This window comes from Leucoraja erinacea, chromosome 13 (genome assembly GCF_028641065.1).
Source record: "Leucoraja erinacea ecotype New England chromosome 13, Leri_hhj_1, whole genome shotgun sequence".
Taxonomy (NCBI): domain Eukaryota; kingdom Metazoa; phylum Chordata; class Chondrichthyes; order Rajiformes; family Rajidae; genus Leucoraja; species Leucoraja erinaceus.
The window spans coordinates 49,017,728-49,037,612 of NC_073389.1; the positions used below are offsets into that span (position 1 = coordinate 49,017,728).

The 19,885-nt window shown below is 47.1% G+C and overlaps 1 protein-coding gene across 2 annotated transcripts in view; it reads right to left on the reverse strand.

Moving 5' to 3' along the window:
* The window catches only part of dop1b (DOP1 leucine zipper like protein B), a 123,036-nt gene that overhangs the window by 79,563 nt on the left and 23,588 nt on the right, over positions 1 to 19,885 (reverse strand). For both annotated transcript variants that reach the window (XM_055645188.1, XM_055645191.1), the window contains 10 exons: positions 17,116 to 17,297; positions 13,151 to 13,321; positions 10,478 to 10,667; positions 8,526 to 8,624; positions 7,094 to 7,217; positions 5,817 to 5,920; positions 4,959 to 5,073; positions 4,357 to 4,471; positions 2,695 to 2,814; positions 544 to 652 (listed from right to left, as the gene is read on the reverse strand). In XM_055645188.1, coding sequence (XP_055501163.1) covers positions 544 to 652; positions 2,695 to 2,814; positions 4,357 to 4,471; positions 4,959 to 5,073; positions 5,817 to 5,920; positions 7,094 to 7,217; positions 8,526 to 8,624; positions 10,478 to 10,667; positions 13,151 to 13,321; positions 17,116 to 17,297 — 1,329 coding nt within the window. The remainder of the gene's footprint in view (positions 1 to 543; positions 653 to 2,694; positions 2,815 to 4,356; positions 4,472 to 4,958; positions 5,074 to 5,816; positions 5,921 to 7,093; positions 7,218 to 8,525; positions 8,625 to 10,477; positions 10,668 to 13,150; positions 13,322 to 17,115; positions 17,298 to 19,885) is intronic.

Genomic DNA, 19,885 nt, shown 5'->3' on the forward strand with positions numbered 1-19,885 from the left:
CACCTGTACACATGGATCCCCCCACTCATACTGACTCGTCCCCGGCCTATGGACAACCCCACTCCCGACCAAAGATCATAGAGCGGATCTTTGATCCAGACCCAGAATGTGCGCGGCCTTGCCGAGCGGCTTTGCGCAGGATGCGGTACAGCCAGAGCTCGGTGCTCGGCGCAGATCCGCCATTGCGACCGCTAGCGCAGGCGTCCTTGCGTCTGGGCCCAGGAGGTACCGGAGATGATGGAAGCAGGTGGGCCGGATGATTTCGGGTTTTGGCCCAGGGGCCATAGGTTGCCGACCCCTGCCTTGAAACCTCGAAACATATGACAATAAAACACTCTTGACTCTTGATAGAAACAAAATGCTGGAGCCACTCAGCGGGTTAAATGAAACTCTGTTTCGTGATCAAAGGAAGCTCTAAACAGCCCAAACGGAATTAAACACCATAACAAGCAACAAATAACAGAGGAAGAAAATCGAATTATCTGGGAACAGGGAGCCATTGAAGTCTTTTTGCGTGTAAAAGATTGATCTATGCCAACATACCAATGGAATGACTTCTAACAGGAACACCAACAACGTACAGAGTTCCTCAACAGTGGGAGGGTGTCTGCAATTTTCTTCTTCCATCTGGTTCACCTGCGGAGATCTGTTCCTGCAAGTCACAAAGCATCCTCCTTCATTCATCGCGCTATTTCATCAGAGGCACACACTTGATTCCATGAAGCTTCAAAACAAATATGTTGTGCATTACAGTATCCTTCCCATTCGCTTAAATTTAAGGAATGCGTGAAAAGACAATGAAATGTCAATCATAAACTTGAAATATAAATAGAGGAGATGTTTTGGAGCACCCCTCTGCCCTGTCCGCAGGGATTCAATGCCATACACGGCTGTGGAGGATGTCCACGGTCCCTCACGTCTGCACCGATGCCCCGTGCAAGTTCTAGGAACAGCTCCTCACCTTCCGTCTAGATTTCCTCCATTTCTTTCCTCATGGCTCCACCTTGATCTTTTAAGGTTTCATAAATTCATTGGACATAGGAGCAGAATTAAACTATTTGGCCCAGCGAGTCTACTCTGCCATTCACCCATGGCTGATCTATCTTTCCCTCTCAATCCCATTATCCTGACTTCTCCCTATAAACCGCTGACACCGCTACAAATCAAGAATCCGTCAATCTCCACCTTAAAGAAAAATCCACTGCTCTGGCCTCCACAGCCTTCTGTGGCAATAAATTCCATAGAATTATCACCCTCTGGCTAAAGAAATTTCTCCTCATGTACTTCATAAAGGAACGTCCTTTTATTTGGAGGCTACAGCCTCTGGTCCTAGACTCTCCCACTAGTGGAAACATCCTCTCCACACCCACTCTATCCATGCTGTTCACTATTCGGTAATCTGGATTACTGCTAATTTGGCAATCACCATCTGGATCTTTTTCCTCATGGCCCAACCTTGATCTTTTGCGGTTTCATAACTTCATGTCATGGAAGTAGAATTAAGCCATTCGGCCCCTCGAGTCTACTCCGCCATTCAATAACGGCCGATCAGTCTTTCCCTCTCAACCCCATTCTCCTGCGTTCTCCCCATAACCCCCGACATTCTTACTAATCAAGAATCCGTCAATCTCTGCCTTAGAAATACCCAATGACTTGGCCACCACAGCCGTCTGTGGCAACGAATACCAAAGATTCGATTGTGGCCGATTGGGAAAGGGGGAAGATGCAGCGAGACCTGGGTGTCATGGTACACCAGTCATTGAAGGTAGGCATGCAGGTGCAGCAGGCAGTAAAGAAAGCGAATGGTATGTTAGCTTTCATTGCAAAAGGATTTGAGTATAGGAGCAGGGAGGTTCTACTGCAGTTGTACAGGGTCTTGGTGAGACCACACCTGGAGTATTGCGTACAGTTTTGGTCTCCAAATCTGAGGAAGGACATTATTGCCATAGAGGGAGTGCAGAGACGATTCACCAGACTGATTCCTGGGATGTCAGGACTGTCTTATGAAGAAAGACTGGATAGACTTGGTTTATACTCTCTAGAATTTAGGAGATTGAGAGGGGATCTTATAGAAACTTACAAAATTCTTAAGGAGTTGGACAGGCTAGATGTAGGAAGATTGTTCCCGATGTTAGGGAAGTCCAGGACAAGGGGTCACAGCTTAAGGATAAGGGGGAAATCCTTTAAAACCGAGATGAGAAGAACTTTTTTCACACAGAGAGTGGTGAATCTCTGGAACTCTCTGCCACAGAGGGTAGTTGAGGCCAGTTCATTGGCTATATTTAAGAGGGAGTTAGATGTGGCCCTTGTGGCTAAAGGGATCAGGGGGTATGGAAAGAAGGCAGGTACGGGATACTGTTGGATGATCAGCCATGATCATATTGAATGGCGGTGCAGGCTCGAAGGGCCGAATGGCCTACTCCTGCACCTAATTTCTATGTTTCTATTCACAACCCTCCGACTAAAGAAATTCAGGGGATTTTCTTTCAGACTCTAACCGCCAATTTTTTAAGCAAGTTATTACCATTTTGATAACTCCAATCTGCTCCCTACCGCAGACATTGGCTCCATCACCCCCTATGTCCCCTGTAACTGCCTTGCTTATCCCTGCTACACTTACTACGGACAGATGGCAGCACACAATAAAAGCCACACGTCCCATTGCCTCGGAGAAGGTATCCAACCCAACTTTACCTGATGCAGTCTTCAAAAAGCCGAGTGACGTAATCCCACAGGTAGTCCGTGCTCAGCGTGCTGATCAGAACGTTCACCGTCTTTATCACTTCCGACGCATTCTTACTCTCTTTCATTTTGCTGGAGGGGGAAGATAAAAGATTGTCATTCACTCCGCAAAATCAAGCACTAAAACTTTCGAAAACTCATCAGGTTCTTGGACAAAGGCCTGGCTAGAGCGGATGTGGAGAAGATGCTTCCACTAGTGGGTGAGTCCAGGGCCAGAGGCTATAGCCTCAGAATAAAGGGGCGTACCTCCAGAAAGGTGAGGAGGAGAACTTTCTTCAGTCAGAGGGTGGTGAATCTGTGAAATTCATTGCCACAGACGGCTGTGGTGGCCAAGTCAATGGATATTTTTAAGGTGGAGATTGACAGATTGTTGAATAGCAAGGGTGCCAGGGGTTATGGGGAGAAGGCAGGAGAATGAGGTTGAGAGGGAGATATACGTCAGCCATGATTGAATAGCGGTGTAGATTCGATGGCCTAATTCCGCTCCGAGAACTTATGAACTACAAAAACTAACTAAACTTGATCTGCAGCAACTAAAAGACACTTGGGCAGGTACATGGATAGGAAAAGGTTTAGAGTGATATATGGCCCGAACGCAGGGCAGCTGGGACTAGCTTTGAGGGGGCATCTTTCAGTTGAATTTAGAGATACAGTGCGGAAACAGGCCCTTCAGCACACTGGGTCCGCGCCAACCACCGATCCCCGCATATTAATACTATCCTATGCACAGTAGGGCCAATGTTTACATTCACCAAGCTAATTAATCTACATAACCTGGAGTGTGGGAGGAAACCGAAGATCTCGGAGTGAACCCACGCAGGTCACGGGGAGAACAAACTCCGTACAGACAGCACCCGTAGTCAGGATCAAATTCGGGTCTCCGGCGCTGCATTCACTGTAAGGCAGCAACTCTATGCTGCGCCACCGTGCCGCTCTTGATCGGCATGGAGGGGTTGGGCTGTTTCCATGCTGCATGATAATATTGAGATTATTGATTTATTGAATTTCCTATATGTTTTGTTTACTATATGTTATCTATGATCGTGTTTACAGGCTTGTTATGTTGCTGCTAGTAAGAATTTCAATGGATTGTTGGTACGTATGACAATTAAACACTCCTGACTCTTGAGAACATAGAGCCACAGAGCGTGGAAACAGGCCCTTCGGCCCAACTTGCCCACACCTGCCACATGTCCCAGCTACACTAGTCCCACCTGCTCATATCCCTCCAAACCTGTCCTATCCATGTACCTGTCTATCTGTTTCTTAAACGTCAGGATAGTACCTGCCTCAACTACCTCCTCTGGCAGCTTGTTCCATGCACCCACCGCCCTTTGTGTGAAAAAGTTACCCCTTAGATTCCAATTAAATCTTTTCCCCTTTCACCTTCAACCTACGTCCTCTGGTCCTCTAAACTAAACTGGAGAAAAATTTAGGAACAACCAGAATGTGGACTAGAAATGGCAAACACATCACTTTGTCAGCAGCCGGATGCTGATTAAAGCAGTAAGAATAGAAAATAAAATCAGTTAAGTACCAGGAGCAGGTCCACTTGAAGATGTTCCACCCCACCAGTTAAAATAATTTGCCTTCCAGCAGAAGCATCATCCGTACCTTAAGATCAGACTCTCGTCCTGGCTTGACTGGACATCCAGATCCAGCAACTGTTTGCAGATGGAGTAAAAAGCTCTGACCACTTCCAGCAGCAAGTCCCCGATCACCTGTGGGCCTGGCAAAGAGACAAGCAATTAACGGGGGTGGGCAATGGTGTGTTCCAGTTGCCTATCGACAGGTTAACGAGCTGCACACTCCAATGGCGGTCAACGTCCCCACTCCCCCACCATTACCGTGCACCCAATGCGCCAAGGAGCCCCACCATTAACCCACAAGTGGAATCTGCCCTTTCACCAACATTGCCCGATCTATACCATGCCTCAACAACAACTTGCATCCTCGGCACTGTGGTCCAATTTTCTGCCAGGTCTCAATGTTTTCAAGTCTAAAACTCAACTACGTTAAGAGCAACGACTTACATCCTGCAGTGTCCGTGCCCATATATTTTAAATCATCTTCTCGAGTAAACAACTCAACTTCATTTTGGGTATTATTGGTTTCCTCCTTCACTATCAGCTGGGTCTTTCCACGTCCCTAGCCTCCCCAATAAATTCATTGACAAAAACTTTAAATAGAACAAAATTAATCATGTCCTGGTTTACCCAAATCCGGTTTGTCAAGCAGGCTGATTAGAATGCGGAAGGGCTTCAGATGCACCTGAGGTCCATGATCCTGATCCAGTTCAGGGTTGACTTGTTGCAAAGATTTTGTCAATGCCTGCGGTTCAAAACAAAGTGGTCACAATGAGCAGTTAACACACTCAAGCACAGTTGGAGGATCAATTGGGATTTAACTAGAGTTAGAGTCATACACCACAGAAATGAGTACTTTGGCCCAACTTGCCCATGCTGACCAAGGTGCCCCATCTACTCTAGTCCCACTTGCCCAAATTTGGCCCATATCCCTCTAAAGCTTTCCAATCCATGGACCTGTCCAAATGTCTTTTAAATGTTGTTACAGTACCTGCTTCAACTAAAGATAGACACAAAAAGCTGGAGGAACTCAACAGGACAGGCAGCATCTCTGGAGAGAAGGCATGGGCGACATTTCGGGGTGAGACCCTTCTTCAGACTGGTTAGGGATAAGGGAAATGAGAGATATAGACGATGATGTAGAGAGATAAAGAACAATGAATGAAAGATATGCAAAGAAGTAGTAAAGATAAAGGAAACGGGCCTGTTAGCTGTTTGTTGGGTGAAAACGAGAAGCTGGTGCGACTTGGGTGGGGGAGGGATAGAGAGAGAGCGGGAATGCTTGGAGTTAGAGAAATCACCATCTTTATCCCTAACCTGTCTGAAGAAGGGTGTCGACCCGAAACATCGCCCATTCCTTCTCGCCAGAGATGCTGAGTTACTCCAGCATTTTTGTGTCTACCCGCTATGACAATTTGAACTATATCTGTGACTTAGTCTATCAGTGCTGCCAAATTGAACTCGCACAACCAGAATAAATGTACTCACTCGAACCAACAAGTCCTTAGAATGCTCCTCAAAGTAAGTCTTGACTTCATCTTCAGAAGAGAAGTCCGTGTGTGCGGTCACCATGCCTCCTTTGAGATCTGTACCTGAAACCAGCAACGTGGACCATTATCGTCACCATCGCACAAAAGCAAAATGAGCTCAATCCTGGTTTTATTGGCTGGTTGGCAAAACATTATATTGACAAAAAATGCATTGGGATAAAAATTACTTCAACAAAGCAACAACTGAAAAAGATACAAGCCTCAAAAAATAAAATTAAACTGCCTAAGCTACATGTTTCAGCTTTTGACCTGCACCTCCTCTCCTGAGCGCACGTTACAATAAAACACCAATAATCCGATGATTCGGAATTCCCATCAGATCGGCATCTGGTGCATGGAGTGCTGCTTCCCGACAATGGTACTTTATTTTCACAAGTACAGCAAAATTCACTTCTTGCATATTTATAGTATACCACATTGCACAATCATACTAGTTTAGTTTAGACATACAGCGCGGAAACAGGCCCTTCGGCCCATCGAGTCTGCGGCAACCAACAATCCCCGTATTACCCTAGCACTATCCTATACATGAGGGACAAAATACAAATTACATTATATTGACAAAAAAGCCAACTTCAACAAAGCCAACAACTGAAAGATACAACAAAAAATAAAATTAAACTGCCTAAGCTACATGTTTCAGCTTTTGACCTGACCTCCTCTCTGTTACAATAAAACACCAATAATCGATGATTCGGAATTCCCATATGGAGACCTGGTAGGTGTACAGCAAAAATTCACTTCTTGATATTATAGTATACCACATTGCACAAGATCCTAGTTTAGTTTAGAGCGCGGAGGCCCTTCGGCCCATCGAGTCTGCGGCAAGCAACAATCCCCGTATTACCCTAGCACTATCCTATACATGAGGGACAAATTACAATGTTTACCAAAGCCAATTGACCAACAGACCTGTATGTCGTTATATAGACCTGTAGGTGTGTGGGAAGAAACTGGAGATCCTGGAGAAGATCCGTAGTAGGGATCGAACCCGAGTCTCCGGCGTTGTAAGGCAGCGACTCTACTGCTGCGCCACCGTATCTTATTAACTTTTTCTTGGGAAGTCAGGAAGAGAAGCAATGCAGGATATACATCCCTAGACCAACCCAGATCATTACCAAGAGGGAAGACAAGGACATTCAAGAAGATAGATTTGTTTTCAGATAAAGGCAGCTTTTATTAAACAAAAAGTACAAAAATTATTATTTGATATACCCAATAGCCACGCATATAGTCGCCTGTTCAAGGACATGTCTCTTCTCAGTATGGCATGAAGAGCAGCAGAGAGAACGTTCACCATCTCTGCCCTGGTCATCGGGATAACAGATTTTGTTGGATCCTGAAGAAAAAGAGGAAGAGAAATAGCCACTGGTTTTTAATGTAAAAACATGCACCATTTTGGCAAATCTCCCAACTTTTTCTCCCCAAAAAAAAGCCTCTGACATTTTTACCAAATAAACATCTTTGAGAAATCATTTTCAATCAACAGTTAATTTAACCACGTTATTCTAAACATAGTTGTACAATGTATAAAGCAGAGTCTTGCTCATCTTTCTTTCAGCTGCGAAGATTGAACATCGAGTACTTGACATTTTCAATACTTTGCACAAAGTTCCCAGTAATTTCTGTTCTGAATCATGATGCATCCTTTCACTTTGGATTTTAATGATAAAGTGTGGAAACAGGCTCCACAGCCCACCGAGTCTGCACCAACAAACTATTACCCAGTACACTAGCACTATCCCACACACTAGTGACAATTTACAAATTTACAGCAGCCAACTGCACGTCTTACTACACGTCTTTGATGTGTGACAGGAAACCGGAGCACCCAGAGGAATCCCACGTGGTCAGGGGGAGAACATACAAACTCCACACAGACAGCACCCGTGGTCAGGATTGAACCCGGCTCCCTGGCGCCGCAAGGCAGCAACTCTACCGCTGCGCCACCGTGCCACTCTTGCTTCCCACAAGCGCATCTACTTCAGAATGATTGGGGAGCGGTCCTGAGCTACCATCTACCTCATTTAAGAGGTTGGACAGACTAGATGCAGGAAGATTGTTCCCGATGTTGGGGAAGTCCAGAACAAGGGATCACAGTTTAAGGATAAGGGGGAAATCTTCGGAAGCCGAGATGAGAAAAACATTTTTCACACAGAGAGTGGTGAATCTGTGGAATTCTCTGCCACAGAAGGTAGTTGAGGCCAGTTCATTGGCTACCTTTAAGAGGGAGTTAGATGTGGCCCTTGTGGATAAAGGTATCAGGGGGTATGGAGAGAAGGCAGGTACAGGATACTGAGTTGGATGATCAGCCATGATCATATTGAATGGCAGTGCAGGCTCGAAGGGCCGAATGGCCTACTCCTGCACCTATTTTCTACGTTTCTATGTTTCTATTTGAGACCCACAGACTTTCTTTAATCTGTCATCACCTTACACTAAAACCTTATTCCCTTCATCGTGCTTCTATGCACTGTGGACAGCTTGATTGTAATCATGTACAGTCTTGCCAGTGACTGGCCACGGTGACAAAAACCTTTTCACTGCACCTCAGTAAACGTGAGAATCAACTGAACCAAGATAAAATTGAGAAACAGGTGTGGGGATAAGCCCAGAGATTAAAAAAAAAAAAATTTTAAACACTTACCAGGCACGTGCAAAGTGGAAAAAAGTAAAATAAAATTTCTAATGTATTCCGTTGCACAAGGACATTGGAATCCTGCACAGAGGCACACAGCCCTTTTATCTAGAAGACAAAGAAATAGAGCAATGGATTAGAGAGAAACCTGGTCTCAGATGGTCTTTCTCCACCTGTTTCCCAACCTCCACTCCTCACAATCTGTCGAAGAACAACTCCAGGGAGATGGATAACAAGCTTCCAGCATTTATAATCCAGCCTCCACATGCTTGCAACATTGAATTTTACTGCTCGTCACTTCATAGTGACACAAGGAATCTTCAGCAAAACTCAAAGTGCTGAAGGAACTCAGCGGGTCAGGCAGCATCTTCACTTGGACAAAAATGCTGGAGAAACTCAGTGGGTGATGCAGCATCTATGGAACGAAGGAAATATGCAACGTTTCCGGTCGAAAACCCTTCTTCTTCGACCCGAAACGTTGCCCATTTCCTTCGCTCCATAGATGCTGCCTCACCCGCTGAGTTTCTCCAGCATTTTTGTCCACCTTCGATTTTCCAGCATTTGCAGTTCCTTCTTAAGCATCTTAACTTAGTTTAGTTTAGAAACACAGCACAGAAACAGGCCCTTCGGCCCATCGATCAGCAATGCCCACACATTAACATTACCCTACACACACACTAGGGACAACTTGACATTTATACCAAGCCAATTAACCTACAAATCCGCACGTATTTGGAGTGCGATAGGAAACCGAAGATCTGGAAGAAAATCCGCGCAGGTCACGTGGAGAACATACAAACTCCGTGCAGACAAGCACCTGTAGTCGGGATCGAACCCGGGCCTCTGGCGATGTGGGAATCGGACAGACGCTGTTTGTGGGTCAGGACTCTTCCTCATCAGGCTGAAGGGTCCCGACCCCCCAAAGAAAATCACCTGACAATTCCCTCCACAGGTGCTGCATGACCTGCTGAGGTCAGCTGTGGGAGGCGTCCCCGGGGTTAAAGGTCAAAGGTGATCGGGTAGGGAGAGGGACAACGGTTGACGGGCCGACCGGATGGAGGCGATGGCTGCAACGGGCCTTTCACGGGACAGTGAAATGCGGAAAAACCTGGCGCCTCTTGCGTACAGACTCACTGGGCTGCCTCCATGCATTATGTACGTCTATTGTCACCTGTACCGAGGTACAGTGAAAAGCCTTTTGTTGCGTGCTCTGTAGTGTCTTTCCACTGACTGGGTAGTACACACAACAAAAGCTTTTCACTGTACCTCCCTCCGTATACGTGACAATAAACTAAACTGCGACTGTACCCACAAATGGCAATAATCTTACTGATCTGCATGCAAAAAAAATGCTATTTAAAAATATATACCTTGATAGTCATGATAGGGAACTATTGATTCTCACAATTTTTTTGGGTCAGGTGATCTTGGATAGTCAAACGCGCCCATTTCTTAAGGAAAGATTCGAGGGGAGGGGGGGGGGGGGTTCCCCCTGCCACGGGTACCATGTAATCCCATGCTACCTGCTCCATGGTCTGATGGTCGGCGACTAAACCGTCTCCCCCACCTGGTTTGCCAGGCGAGGAGAGGATTGTGGACCCCCAGCAGGACCGAAAGCACGACCTGTCAAACGGCGGATGAGATTCTAGCGAGCCAACGGCCATCCACACTTCATTAGAAGTTGCGATCACTGTCGTACATAGCATTGCACGGAGTGATGATAAAACACACACACACACACACACACACACACCAAAATCCAATACTTCCAGCGTCTGAAGTCCGCAGGAACTGGAGGACAGAGATGCGTGGTGCGTCCATCACCGTTCCCGTTGGGAACCAGCGCCACTGCGTCGCTAATGTTTTCAACGACGACGAATGAATGAACGATGAATTTAAGGATATAATCGAAATAGGAAGCGGCAGAAAGAAGAGTCGCTGGGTTGGAGCAACAGACTTACTGCGAGGCGAGGGTCGGAGCCAAACACATACTTCTGCTCCTTCCTCGGCAGAGACTTGTTGATGTGGCTGACGATGAAGAGCGAGGCGGGGAGGCGGATGGAAGGGCTCACAATGACACTCCCCCACAGCGCTCCATAGAAGATCTCCTGACCCACCACGAGAATTAGCTTCTGCAGCAAGATATCCGTTCTTCATCCAGCAAAGAGGGGAGGAAAAAAATCAATATTTTTTTATCTACACATATACAATCATAAGTGATCAGAATTAGGCAATTCGGCCCATCAAGTCTACTCCGCCATTCAATCACGGCTGATCTACCTCTCCCTCCTATCCCCATTTTCCTGCCTCCTGCCCATAACCTATGACACCCGTACAAATCAAGAAACTATCTATCTAGCTCTGCCTTAAAAATAACAACTGACTTGGCTTCCACAGCCTTTTGTGGCAAAGAATTCTGCAGATTCATCACCCTCTGACTAAAGAAATTCCTCCTCCTGTCCTTCCTAATAGAATGTCCTTTCATTCTGAGGCTGTGACCTCTAGTCCAGGACTCTCCCACTAGTGGAAACATCCTCTCCACATCTACTCTATCCAAGCCTTCCACTATTCTGTACGTTTCAATGAGGTCCCCCCCTCATTCTTGTAAATTCCAGCGAGTAAAGGCCCAGTGCCGGCAAACGCTCATCATATGTTAACCTGCCCATTCCTGGGTTAACCTACTCATTCCTGGCATTGATATAGCGGCTTAAGATGTCAGCCCTTGATGCACAAAAATACTGGCAACCTCATTCTTTGTCGGCACCCTTTAGGTGGCCACTCTTTCCATACTTGTATATAAAACAAACAATTTCACTGTACATGTGTACAGTATCAATCAATCAATTTCAAGGAGGATTTGGCAAACACGGAGCTAGGATCACTAAACAAACAACTTAATGACTTTTTTGTTGTCAGTTCGCAAACATACATCTCACAGCCTTTTGTATTCTTTCCTTCTCTGGCCTTTGTTCACCCACCTACCAATCAACTCCCCCCTCCCTCACCTTTTCGATTCTAGAGATACAGCGTGGTAACAGGCCCTTCGGTCCACGCCGACCAGCAATCACCCAGCACGCTACGGACAATTATTTTTTTACAACTTACCCGAAGTTAATGAATCAACAAACCTGTACGTCTTTGGGGTGTGGGAGAAAACTGGAGCACCCAGAGAAAACCCATGTGGTCACGGGGAGCATGTACGAACTCCGTACAGATACACCCGTACTCAGGTTCGAACCCGGGTCTCTGGCACGTAGAAGGCAGCAACTCTACCGCTGCACCACCGTGTCGCCCCAAAACTTGTATCCACCCATCACTTTGTCCCGCTCCCCTCCACATCTCTTCCAGCTTTCTGCCTCCACTATAATCAGTCTGAAGAAGGGTCCCGATCTGAAATGTCGCCTGTCCATGTTCTCCAGAGATGGTGACGGACCTGTTGAGTTACTGCCAAAGAAGTGGGTTTATAGGTTCAATGGCCTCTATAAAATTGCCTCGTGTGTCGGGAGTGGATGCAGACGTGCGAGTTTAAAGGTTAATTGGTCTCTAAAATTGCTCCTAATGTGTAAATGCAAAAGTGGGATAACATAGAACTAGTGCGAAAGGATGATCAGTGGTTAGTGTAGACTCAGTGTGAGAAGGGCCCGTTCCCATGCAGTCGTTCAGGAGGCGCTGTCCTGAACGGCTGCCTGTCCTGCAGCTGTCCGTTTTTTTTCCCTTCTTTTTTATTATTTTTAGTACGTTGAGTGTGCAGTCAGGGGGCCGAACCTTTTTATGTGTGGGGGGTGGTGGGGGGGGAAGGGGGAAACTGTTTTTCAAGTCCCTACCTGGTCGGAGGGGTTGCCTTCCTCTGAGCAGCGTCTTCGACCTGTCCTTGCGGCCTACCAGCGGGTCCTGGAGCGACGTTTCCCAGAGGGGACCTGGCCAGAACATCGGCTTTGGCGGCGGCGCAGCGCTGGAGCGCTGTCGTGGAGCGGGCGATGCCTTTCCTGGGTCGCCGCGCTGGAACTCCAGTATGCTGGGACCGCCGATAATAACATCGTGGAGCCGCGGTTCTGCGGAGCGGCCAGCTGCGACGCTGAACTTTACATCCCGGAGCCTGGGATCTCTCGCCGAGATCGCCAGTGTGTGGAGCTCCGTCCGGCGCGGTCTGTTGGCTTGGAAGCTCGGTCTCCGGTGGGAAGGCGGCCGTTCCTGGCACCTCAAGCCGCTGGTGGTTCTCCCGACGCCGGAGTACCATCACCCGGCGAGAACATCGGGCGCCGTGGCGGCGACTGTGGAGGCTTCGATAGGCCCAACTCTGGGTGGACAAGAGGATGGGGACTGGACTTTGTGCCTTCCCCCACAGTGGTTTCCACTGTGGGGGGATGTTTTGGTGTTTTGGTGTTGAATTTCTTCTTGAATGCTATGTTGTATTTTTATTAGTGTGCTGCAAGGACATCTGAATTTCCCCTGAATAAGGGGATTAATAAAGTCTAATCTAATCTAATCTATCTGTGAAGTAAAATTTTAAACCACGAATCATCCTTTGATCATATGCCAACTTACAACCATCACGTTGAAGCGCAAGTTTTCAGAGAATGAACAGCCAGTGGACAAAATTAAACTTGCACGTAAAACACAACCGCTGAACTGACCTGTCGTAGATCTCCGACCCCTCCTCCAGTCCCGGCAGTAACCCGGTAATGAAGGCCTGGACGCTGGGATTTAAGGCCTTCTGTAGTGGGAGGTAGTATTTCTCGTAGAGTCCAAGAAGCACCGGCTTCACCGACATCGCAGCATTGCCCAGCAACGGAAACAGGCCCGAGCTGCAAGAAAATAACACAAAGATAATGGTCTCGTTCAACTTGGTCAGCTCTGCCTCGGCAGCAGTGACTAAACTCTGTAGGTTGTGGGGTGAGAGAACAAATGGCAAATTACTATAGTCCACTGTCACACAAAGGGCGGTGGGTGTGTGGAACAAGCTGCCAAATGAGGTAGTTGAGGATGGGACTATCCCATCATTTCGTAAACAGTTGGACAGGTAAATGCACAGGACAGGTTTGGAGGGATATGGACCAAGCGCAGGCAGGTGGGACTAGTGTAGCTGGTACGTGTTGGCCGATGTGGGCAAGTTGGGCCAAAGGGCCCGTTTCCACACTGTATAACTATGACTGTATAACCATATAACAATTACAGCACGGAAACAGGCCATCTCGGCCCTACAAGTCCATGCCGAACAATTATTTTCCCTTAGTCCCACCTGCCTGCACTCATACCATAACCCTCCGTTCCCTTCTCATCCATATGCCTATCCAATTTATTTTTAAATGATACCAAGGAACCTGCCTCCACCACTTCCACTGGAAGCTCATTCCACACCGCTACCACTCTCTGAGTAAAGAAGTTCCCCCTCATGTTACCCCTAAACTTCTGTCCCTTAATTCTGAAGTCAAAGATGCTTTTCGCCAGAAGGCCCTGACTGTATTGCTGGGTACAACAGAGAAATATCAGATGTGGATATTAAAATTGAACATTTCTCCCCCCCCCCCACCACTCTTCTGGCTTTATCTGCCCGTCTCCTTCTCCCAGCTTTCTCCACACCTCTATTCCAGCTTTCTCCCCCCTTCTACTTTCTCTCTGAAGGTACCCGACACGAAACGTCATCTGTCCATTCACTCCACACATGCTGCCCGGCCTGCTGAGTTATGCCCCTGTCCCACTTAGGAAACCTGAACGGAAACCTCTGGAGACTTTGCGCCCCACCCAAGGTTTCTGTGCGGTTCCCTACCGTCTCCCTACCTGCTTCCACTACCTGCAACCTCCGGCAACCACCTGCAACCCCCGGGAACCGCACGGAAACCTTGGGTGGGGTGCAAAGTCTCCAGAGGTTTCTGTTCGGGTTTCCTAAGTGGGACAGGGGCATTACTCCCGCACTTTTAAATCAGGGACTCTTTTGAAGAGCCAACAGTGGCGATGGAGACTCTTGTGCAGAGGAAGCTGGCACGAGATAAGACACAAAACCCAGACAAACATTCCCCTCAGCTTCACTGAGCAGCTGCCACAAATTGCTAAGTGTATGCCAGCTTCTTAGTTAAGCCACTTCAACAAACTCCAAGTTCCCAGGGGGCCTAATAACGTTAGCAGCAATCACCCAGCTTGCTGCACGGAGATAAGATGCAATGAATGCATTCCAAGACACTTATTTCCAAATGCATCAAGGACTTCAGCAGCACATAAAAGACATGCTCATTACAACGTTAATAAAGGCAGAAAATACACAAGACATGGTTAGAAGACCCACATGAGAAAGGAGGAGGTCCTTCGATGAAGTGTTGGAAACAAATTAATTTCATGCATCTGCAGCTTAGTTTAGAGATACAGCACGGAAACAGGCCCTTCGGCCCACCAAGTCCATGCCGACCAGAGATCATCGCATTATCCGACAAACTAGAGACAATTTTTTCAATTTTTTTTTTTTAACCAAAGCCAATTAACCTACAAATCTGAATGTCTTTGGAATGCGGGAGGAAACCGGAGCACCCGGAGAAACCCCCCCGCGGTCACGGAGAGAACGTACTAACTCAGTACAGACAGCACCCGCAGTTAGGATGGAACCCGGGTCTCTGGCGCTGTAAGGGAGATACTCTACTACTGCGCCACCAAACCATCTCTGGACCCAATTGGGTCAACACCAACAACAAAGTTGCTACATAAATCACAAAGTGAAACCTACAGCAACGATGGATAAAATGGATCGGAGCTGGACCGGACTATCACATGGTCATAAGTGATAAGAACAGAATTAGGCCATTCGGCCCATCAAGGCTACTCCGTCATCCAATCATGGCTGATCTATCTCTCCCTCCTAAACCCATACACCTACCTACTTCCCATTAACCCCTGACACCTGTACTAAATAAATCTATCTCTGCTTTAAAAATACCCATTGACTTGGCCTCCACAGCATTCTGCGACAAAGAATTCCACAGATTCGCCACTCACTGACTAAAGAAATTCTTCCTCATCTCCCATCAATGCGATACCATCTCATTGGAAGAGAAACTAGGAATAGGAAAGAACTCGGGTTCCCAAAGCAGAACTTAACGCCTTACTGAATACTGGAACAGCACATTCTAAAGACGTGTAGATTTATAGATTAATAATAGGCTTCTGTAAATTGTCCCTAGTGCGTAAGATAGAACTATTGTACGGGTGATCGCTGGTCGGCGCAGACTCGGTGGGCCGAAGGGCCTGTTTCTGTGCTGTATCTTTAAACTAAACAAGGACCAGGGGGACAACGTGCACTAGAGAGAGATAGCCAGCCCTAACCCTGAGCTTAGGTATCACAAGGGCAAGGTTGATCACATTGTATGTTGATGAGTAGTGAGCGTCCTGTACAGGGTGTATCTCCACTTCACCTTTGCAAATAATCGTTTGAATAAAGCCAAGTCAATGTTTCTCCAGCTGTCAGTGTGACTCTGGTCCAAGCGCAATATCAGAGCATTTCAAGCCCATTGTGCATTTATGCCAGCGTACAATTTCTGTTTTCAGTTTTAACATCTTAGGACAATCAAATCTAAACTTGCACTCAGTCCGCCAAGACCTGCAGGATTGCCCAGTTGCTATCCATTTTAACTCCTCTCCCCACACTGACCTTTCTGTGCTTGGCCTACTCTATTGCCAGATTGAGGCCACACGCAAACTGGAGGAACAACACCCCATATTCCCCTTGGCTAGTTTGTCACCCAACAGCATGAACATTGAATGCTCCCATTTGAGGTAACCTCCCCCATATACTCGCCCCTTCCCCCAATACCAACAACAACTCGCCCAACAACTCTCACCAACTTCTCCAGAAAGCCTTTTATCCTGATGCATCACAGCATGGTTTGGGAACAGCCCCATCCAAGATTGCAAGAAATTGCAGAGAATTGTAGACGCAGCCCAGACCATCACACAAACCAACCTCTCTTCCATTGACTCCATTTGCACCTCACGCTGCCTTGGCAAGGCCAGCAGCATAATCAAGGACGAGTTGCACCTTTACCGCTCCTTCTGTTCATCTCGTGCATTAGGTATAGAAATGTGAATACACACACCTCCAGATTCAGGAACAATTTCTTCCCAGCTGTTATCAGGCAACTGAGGCATCCAACCACAACTAGAGACCAGTCCCAAACAGCTATCTACCTCATTGGAGAGCCTCGGACTATCTTTGATCAGACTTTACCTTTCACTAAAGGTTATTCCCTCAAACCATGTACCCGTATACTGTGGATGGCTCAATTGTAATCATGTATTGTCTTTCTGCTGACTGGTTAGCACGCAACAACGGTACCTCAGTACACGTGACAATAAACTGAACTGAACAAAAGGTTTAAGAAACAGGTAGACAGGTACATGGATAGGACAGGTTTAGAGGGATATGGACCAAATGCAGGCAGATGGGACTTGTGTAGATGGGATATGTTGGCCGGTGTGGACAAGTTGAGTCCAAGGCCCTGTTTCCACTCTTTATGACTCTGTGGAATAAAACATGCAATAGTTCACTGATAAAGCTGATCACGAATTGAGAAAACAGTACCGATAATATTTCAACACAAATCTCGATCTACCTCACCTGTAAAAGAACAAGTCCTTGGCCAGCCATTTGATGCCAATGATCTTAAATATGATTTCATACGTTTCCAATGCTTTCAGATGGACGCCAATAGGCAATGCTGGGTGCAAGCATTGTGACAGCCTTTTGCTAATGATCAGGCGCTTGGGCAGGAGGGAGTACTTCAAATTGCTCTGGAGTGCCTAAAGATACAGGGCGAGAGGTATTAACGTAGCCACAGACGGATAACATTTCAATGAAACAAAGGCAACAAAATTATTCATTCATCGATGCCAAGCAGAGGACAACATTGAAAATTTCCCAAACAGCTTGCAAGCAGTGTCTGAAATGTTACTTAGCCTAACGAAGCTCAGAGAGTACAACACGAATGAGAATCGGGGTTGTTTCTCCCCCCCTCACCAGAATGGGATGGAATTAAGTGCAGGGGGAAATATTAGTTTAGAGATACAGCACGGAAACAGGCTCTTCGGCTCCTCTGACCCGAGCGTCTTTGGAGCGTGGCAGGAAACCGGAGAACCCGGAGAAAGCCCACACAGGTCACGGAGAGAACGTACAAACGTGCATCGCAGTTACATTCCAGCACGGTGGCGCAGCAGTAGGGTTGGTGCCTGACAGTGCCCGAGACCTGGGTTCGATACCAACTACGGGTGCTGTCTGTAAAGAATTTGCAGGTTCTCCCTGTGATCGCATGGGTTTTCTCCAGTTTTCTCCCATATTCCAACAACATAGAAACATAGAAAATAGGTGCAGGAGGAGACCATTCGGCCCTTCGAGCCAGCACCGCCATTCATTGCGATCATGGCTGATCGTCCCCTATCAATAACCCGTGCCTGCCTTCTCCCCATATCCCTTGACTCCACTAGCCCCTAGAGCTCTATCTAACTCTCTCTTAAATTCATCCAGTGACTTGGCCTCCACTGCCCTCTGTGGCAGGGAATTCCACAACTTCACAACTCTCCGGGTGAAAAAGTTTCACCCAGAGAACAACGTACAGGTTTACATAGAAAATAGGTGCAGGAGTAGGCCATTCGGCCCCTCGAGCCAGCACCGCCATGGCTGATCATCCAAAATCAGTACCCCGTTCCTGGTTTTCCCCCCCATATCCCTTGATTCCGTTAGCCCCAAGAGCTTTATCGAACTCTCTTTTGAAAACATCTAGTGGATTGACCTCCCCTGCCTTGCGGTGGCAGAGAATTGCAGAGGTTTGTAGGTTAATTGGCCTCTGCAAATTGTCGCATCGTCTGTACAACTAGTGTGTGGGGGTCACTGGGTCAGTGTTGACTCGGTGGGCAGAGGCGTCTGTTTGCACACTATATCTACAGACAAAACTAATTAGTTCATAATCTACACACGGAGCAGTGGGGCGAAAAATTAATTAGAAATCTAAAGATGTTCATTCTTTTTCCTCTGCAGTTAGTGCTTGAACATCAGTGGTAAAGTACTTTCACTCCTGCAGTGCACAGACTGTTAACTGCAAAACTGGATTTAAGGAACACAATAGCATTTGTTCCCCGTTGGATATGATGGATCAATGAGTCATCTGAACTAGCTGCTCGTTCCAGGCAATTGTTCTTCCATCACTCTTTGATGCATTAACCCATCTCACACAACACACAGTCGCACACTGTCACGGATCAGATTTCTCCTCAGCAGTTGCTGTTTTTTTTTTAAACCACATCACTGACTGGGCTTGCAAAGCACGGTGGCGCAGCGGTAGAGTTGCAGCCTTGCAGCGCTTGCAGCACCGCAGGCCCGGGTTCGATTCCGACTACGGGTGCTGTCTGTACGGAGTTTGCACGTTCTCCCCGTTACCATGCGAGTTTTCTCCGAGATCTTCGGTTACCTCCTACACTCCAAAGACGTACAGGTTGGTCGGTAAATTAGCTTGGTAAATGAAATAAATCGTCCCTAGTGTGTGTAGCATAGTGTTAATGTGCGGGGAATCGCTAGTCGGTGCGGACTTGGTGGGCCGAAGGGCCTGTTTCCACACTGTGCCTCTAAACTAAAAAGAAAGCATCTGGTGAAGAGGGCCGGCACAGTGGGGCAGCTGCCTCACAGCACCAGAGTCCCAGGTTCGATCCTGACCTCTGCTGCTGCCTGAGTGGAGTTTGCATGTTTACCCTGTGACCCCTTCGATGGTTTCCTCCGGGTGCTTCGGTTTCCTCCCACATCCCAGAGACAAGCAGATTTGTAGGTTAATGACATTAGAAGAATAAGGGGGGGGGGGGGGGGGGGGGGGGAGGACCTGGTTGAAATGCACAAAATAGTGAAAGGCTTCAATAAAGTGGATGTGGAGAAGATGTTTCCACTAGTGGGAGAGTCTAGGACTAGAGGTCATAGCCTCAAAATTAAAGGACGTTCTTTTAGGAAGGAGATGAGGAGGAATTTCTTTAGTCAGAGGGTGGTGAATCTGTGGAATTCTTTGCCATAGAAGGCTGTGAAGGCAAAGTCAGTGGATATATTTAAAGCAGAAATAGATCATAATCATAATAATTTATCATACTTTATTAGCCAAATATGTTTTGTAACATGCGAGGAATTTGATTTGCCATACAGTCAAACCAACAAAAAGTAACGGAACACACAAAATACATTTTAACATGAACATCCACCACAGTGACTCCTCCACATTCCTTCCTGAAAAAAGTTCAATCTCTCCGTTCTTTGTCCTCCAGCGGTCGGGGGCCTCTAACCTTCCGTTGATGGGACGATCTTACTCCCGTAGCCGGCTGCGGGCCACCTCGTCGGACCCATCAAGCTCCTGCATCGC